The 5,456-nt window shown below is 35.2% G+C and overlaps 1 protein-coding gene across 1 annotated transcript in view; it reads left to right on the top strand.

Moving 5' to 3' along the window:
- Positions 1-1,485: 1,485 nt before the first annotated feature.
- LOC110112821 (heme-binding protein 2) overlaps positions 1,486-5,456 on the top strand; it is a 27,097-nt gene continuing 23,126 nt past the window's right edge. The window contains exon 1 of the mRNA XM_020845161.2: positions 1,486-1,833. Within this exon, the coding sequence (XP_020700820.1) occupies positions 1,637-1,833 (197 nt within the window). The 5' untranslated portion in view covers positions 1,486-1,636. The remainder of the gene's footprint in view (positions 1,834-5,456) is intronic.

Genomic DNA, 5,456 nt, shown 5'->3' with positions numbered 1-5,456 from the left:
CTGCACTTGATTTCTTGGAATGAGACCTGCAAACCAAAGAATTATGGAGGGCTTGGGATTCCGTCTACTGAATCTCTTTACTTTGCTTGTGGCTGCACTATTATATGGAGATTTTATAGTTCCAAAAGCTATCTTTTCTGTTGGTGGAAAGAAAAATATGGGTCCTTTTGGAACACTCATAATTCTAAATGCTCTATTTATTGGAAAAGTCTCTGTGATGTTGCTAAGAGTCTTCAGCACTCTTTAAATTTCAAAATCATATCCTGCAACAAACTATCTTTCTTTTGGGACCCATGGTGATTTGGGCAATCGGTGGCAGACCGTCTTAAGCAGGATAATCTTGAATTTTTAATTTACCCTTCCAATGTGGTTGTTAGCAGTCTTATATCTAATGGTAATTGGATTCTTCCTGCTTCTCTTCCTGCGCATTTAGTTGATCTGATTGTTTCTATTCCTATTTCTGATGGGCTGGACGATTGCTGTTGGCTTAAATCTGCTAAGCCATCTTTCAACACCTTTTTTAAACTTTTCTTTAAGGAGAATGAAGTGGTTTCCTGGCATAAGTTTGTGTGGCATAAACACAGCTCTCTTTGGTTTTCTATTTATTCATGGATTGCTTTTAAAAATGGACTGAAGACTGCATCTGCTATATCTGCTAGGGGAATTCCTGTGTGCCCGCTTTGTGTTTTCTGCAAATCTGATAATGAAACACAGAATCACCTGCTTTTTGAATGCGATTTCTCTGTTAGCATCCTTTTGTGGTTTTTTCCGAGAATGCATTCTATGCTGCTTAGACCAAATCTTTGGCAGGTTTTCAATGATATTGAGGAAAAGGAATCTGATAACAATAGGAAGAATTTCTATTTTATTACTCTTTATGCTATTGTTTATTTCATTTGGAGATCTAGGAATGACAGATTATTCAGTAACAACATGGATATCATCAATACCATCACGTCTAAGATTAATAGGGCTGTTTATCTCAAGATTTTTCAGGAAAAAACGCTTCCAGGATATACTCACTTGATCTTTGCCTTTTTTGCTGTGGAAGGTATGCTGGTGTCCCTCGGACGGCTACTTCATGCAACCAGGGGCTGGCTGGGTGTTTTGAAGGACTATGATTATTGCAATCTTTCTTACTCCCCTTGGACGGCCAGAGATAGCTGGTCTTCTTGTCGGCAACCAGGGGAATTTTTGACTGCCTGGGTGCTTCTTTCGCTGATTGCTTACTGAGTCCTTTCTGCTTTAGAATTACATCTTTTACTTGTATTTTTATAGTTTTTTCTTGTTTTGCAGCCTGTGCTGATAGGGTTTTTGTCTTATGCTTCATATTTTTTTATGTTAAGCATTTGATTTTCTTACTTGTAACCTTCCTTTATCTCAATGAATTAGGCTGATGCCCCAAATATTCCAAAAAAAAAAAAAAAACAGCCCTAGTACACGCGTTATTCCCGGAAAAATTAAAAAAGAATACATACAATTTCAGTGGAAAAGGCCGGGCTAAAGATACGCAGATACCATCACAAGAACATTTATTTGGTTGGATCACACGATTGAGAGCTTGATCGTGCTGGCGAAATACTCATTTCTTATTCTTATCGACAGCAGAGCTGGAAACGAGGAGAAGAGAAGAGTGATGGGTTATCCAGCCGCAGTCTCTTTTATCATCCTCGCCAATCTTCTCATTTTTGTCACCGGCATCGAATCTCCTCAATATTCTGTCGTTCACTCCGAATCAGATTTAGAGATTAGGGTCTACAGAGAGTCTTCCTGGATGTCTGCTCCCTCCGATAAGATTTCCTTTGAGAAAGCCACAAAGCTCGGGTTCCACCGGTAAAGCCCTCATTTCTCATCTCGAAGACCTTAAATTAAGCTTTTTCTACCCTGTCCATTGAGGGTCGAGCATAAATTTACGTGCTTCTCTTCAAATTAATCTTAATTGTTATGAGTAGTATTATGTTTTGTGAATTCTAAAAGAGTTGCTTAGAATTATGAGTTTCAAGATGCATTTATGGATGTATTACAAGTGATTGTATGTATGGACTAAAAAGAGAGTCATGAGCATTGTTGTTAATCTAGACTTTGGACTGAGTCTCTTAGATAAATATGCTTTAACTTCTCATTTAGATAATTATGCTATAACTCATTCAGATATTTTTATTTAATTCCTAGTTTAGAATTGTAATGATCCTCTAAATCTCCATGAAGCCTATCTATACTTGTGGTATCCTTTTTGCATCTAAGTAGATTGCTTTGGTATGCTGATATTATTAATTTTATTTTAAGTAATGTTCTTCCTCTTGATTTATCTTTTACTTAGAAAAGAAATTTTTGTATGATGTCAAATACTACTTTTTGGATGAGCAATATCTATTTAAGACTTATAATGATCAAATTGCAGAAGGAACTTCGATCATTGGGGAATGTTTCTTTAAAATCAAAAACAAGGAAAGGTAATTCAAAGATTATTTGTAGTGGGTCCAATCCCACTTCAAAGAAAAAATGAGTTCTCTAATTTTTTGGAATTGTAGGGGGGTTAGGAAAGTGGTGGCCTCCAGGTATTTAAAAGAAGTGGTGAAGGAGAATGAAGCTTTGTTTGTAGGTATCATGGAAACTAAAATTTCATCTATGGAACTTACGGAAATCAAAAAGTTTATTGGGGAATGGTGGGATTTCTTCCTATATCTGGCTTCAGGCTTATCAGGGGGAATCTTAGTTTGTTGGAGACAAGACTTGGTTGTTTTTGAAGTTACTGATGCTAATGAGCAAATGGTAATTGGGAAACTGAAAATAAAAAACCATCATACTTGGATGATTGCTTCCATCTATGGAAGTAGGAATTGCAATAAAAGAAGAGAGCTTTGGCATGATTTGGAAAATTATTTTAATAATGATTTGCCTTGGATTATTGGGGGAGATTTTAATTGTATAATCTCTCAAGATGACAAAAGAGGAGGCAGGAAATTCGTTCATTCTCAAGGAACACTTGATATGATTTCATTCATGAATAGAGGAGACTTACATGAAGTTGGATATTTGGGTCCTAAATATACTTGGTGCAACAATAAAGATGGAAGAGGAAGAATATTAGAGAGGCTTGATCGGTGTCTTATCAACAGTGCTGCTCTAAATCTTCTCCAATCGTAACAATACTTTGGGAAGGCTTAGCATGTGGTGGAGACAAAGGGCCAAAATTCATTGGATGAATGAAGGAGATACCAATTCAAAATTCTATCATGCTTATGCTTCTTCCAGGAGAAATTCTAACAAAATTAATGGTATTAAAAATGAGGAAGGGATCTTCTGTGAAGATAAGCATATTATTGAAGACATTTTTCTCAAATACTTCAACAATAAATGGAAATTCAGGCATTGTAGCTTGAACGGTTGGCCAGATCCAGCATATCAACTGAATATTGAAGAATGCAACGTGCTCAGTAAAGAGTTCACTTTCAATGAGCTAGAGGAGGTCATTTCAAACTTGGGTTCTAACATATCTCCAGGTATTGATGGAATAACTTATTCTTTTATTAAATCATACTGGGTTATTATCAAAAATGAAGTTTGGTCTGCCATAAAAGAATTTTTTAATTCGGGTATTCTGTGTCCTGAATGGAAGGAAACCAGTGTTATTTTGATTCCCAAAGTGGTGTCTCCATTAACTCCTGATAATTTCCGTCCTATTAGCTTGTGTAACTCTATATACAAGATTGTTGCAAAGATGATTTTGAATAGAATGAGCTTTATTTTTCCTAAAATCATTTCGGAAGTACAAAGTGCTTTTATCAAAGGAAGGTCAATGGCTGTTCAAGTGTTTCTAGCTCAAGAATTATTCAATAAGTTTAGACATTCTAAAGCTAAAAAAGGATTGGTAGCTATCAAAATAGATATGGAGCAAGCCTATGACAGCATGTGTTGGGCTACTTTGAAAAAAATTATGAATTGGTTTGGGTTTCCTAAATCCTTCTCTAATATCATTTTGGAATGTGTGGTTAATCCTAAGTTCTCTATTTTAATCAATGGACAAAGCTCAAAGTGGATTGAAGCCAATTGTGGATTTAGGCAAGGGTGTCCATTGTCACCTCTCCTTTTTATTATGTGCTCTCAACTCTTGAGTGAAGAATTTGGTAACACAGGGAAGAAAATCGGTATTAAAGCTAGCTCAAATGGTCCTTTAATTTCTCACTTAATGTATGCCGATGACATTGTGATTTTTTCAAGAGCAAACAAGTCTAGTTTGAGAAATATTTACAAAATATTAAAGAATTATTGTGCTTGGACTGGACAGAAGATAAATTTCAAAAAATCAACAGTCATTTTCAGCAAATCAGTTAAAAGAAAGGATTGTAAAGCGTTACTCAAAATTACCAAAATGAAGATGGTGAAAGAACTGGATTACCTGGGACTTAAAATTGCTCTTAGGAGATTAGTCAAAGCGGATTTTAACAAAATTATTGAGAAATCTGCAGCTAAATTGAACATTTGGGGAACAAAGTTTATTTCTCTTGCGGGCAAAGTCACTTTAATCAAATCTTCTGTTCTCTCGTTAGCTACATATCAAGCTAGTCACTCTTTGATTCCTTTGAGTATTTTATACAAAGTGGAATGTATGTGTAGAGATTTTCTATGGAATAAGAGTGATGGTAGTTATGGAATGCATTTTGTTTCATGGAGTAATATGTGTAAGCCTAAAGATAAAGGAGGTTATGGAGTGCAATCCTTAGTTGAGAAATTGGGACCGTTGAGAACTAAACATGCTCTCAATTTCATCATAAAGCCAGATACTCTTTTAAATAGAGTTTTAAGAGCTAGATATGGGGATGTACTGTGGAATGGTATATATCGCAACAATCCCTCCTCGACATGGAAGATAATTCAAAATGGTGCTGAATTTTTATTTCCGGTGCTGAGATGGAGCATTTCAAATGGAGAGTATGTTGATACTTTCAAAGATATATGGATTCTTGATAAAACTCTAGATAAATGGCATACCTTTGTCTCTATTATAGAAAATGAATTCAGCCAAGTTTCTGATTTCATCAAAAATGGCAGTTGGGACATTGATAAATTAAAAATTTATTTTGGCAAATTACTGATTGATTTAATCCTGTCTATATCGATTCATTCAAGCAAACCTGAAGACAAAATGGAATGTATCAAAAAGATCTCTGGAAAATCTGTTGCAGCAATTATATATGAGAAGAAGTTTAATATTATCAGCGAAGATGAAACTTATAAATGGAGGAAAAAATTAAAGTTAAAACCAAAAATCGATATGTTCTGGTGGAGAATTAGTAAAAATGCCATTCCTACGTTTGCCTTGCTCTCTTACAGGAGGTTAATAAATCACGAAGGATGTCCTAGAGGATGTTCGGATACAGAGAATACAGACCATATTGTTATAAAATGTTTTTTTTTATAAAGAAGGTTTTTAAATTACTGGAGGAATGGAATTT

The sequence above is a fragment of the Dendrobium catenatum genome, unplaced genomic scaffold (genome assembly GCF_001605985.2).
Source record: "Dendrobium catenatum unplaced genomic scaffold, ASM160598v2 fragScaff_scaffold_1430, whole genome shotgun sequence".
Classification (NCBI taxonomy): Eukaryota; Viridiplantae; Streptophyta; class Magnoliopsida; order Asparagales; family Orchidaceae; genus Dendrobium; species Dendrobium catenatum.
The sequence above is the reverse complement of the archived record's forward strand: the minus strand, read 5'-3'. Positions and strand labels throughout refer to the sequence as shown.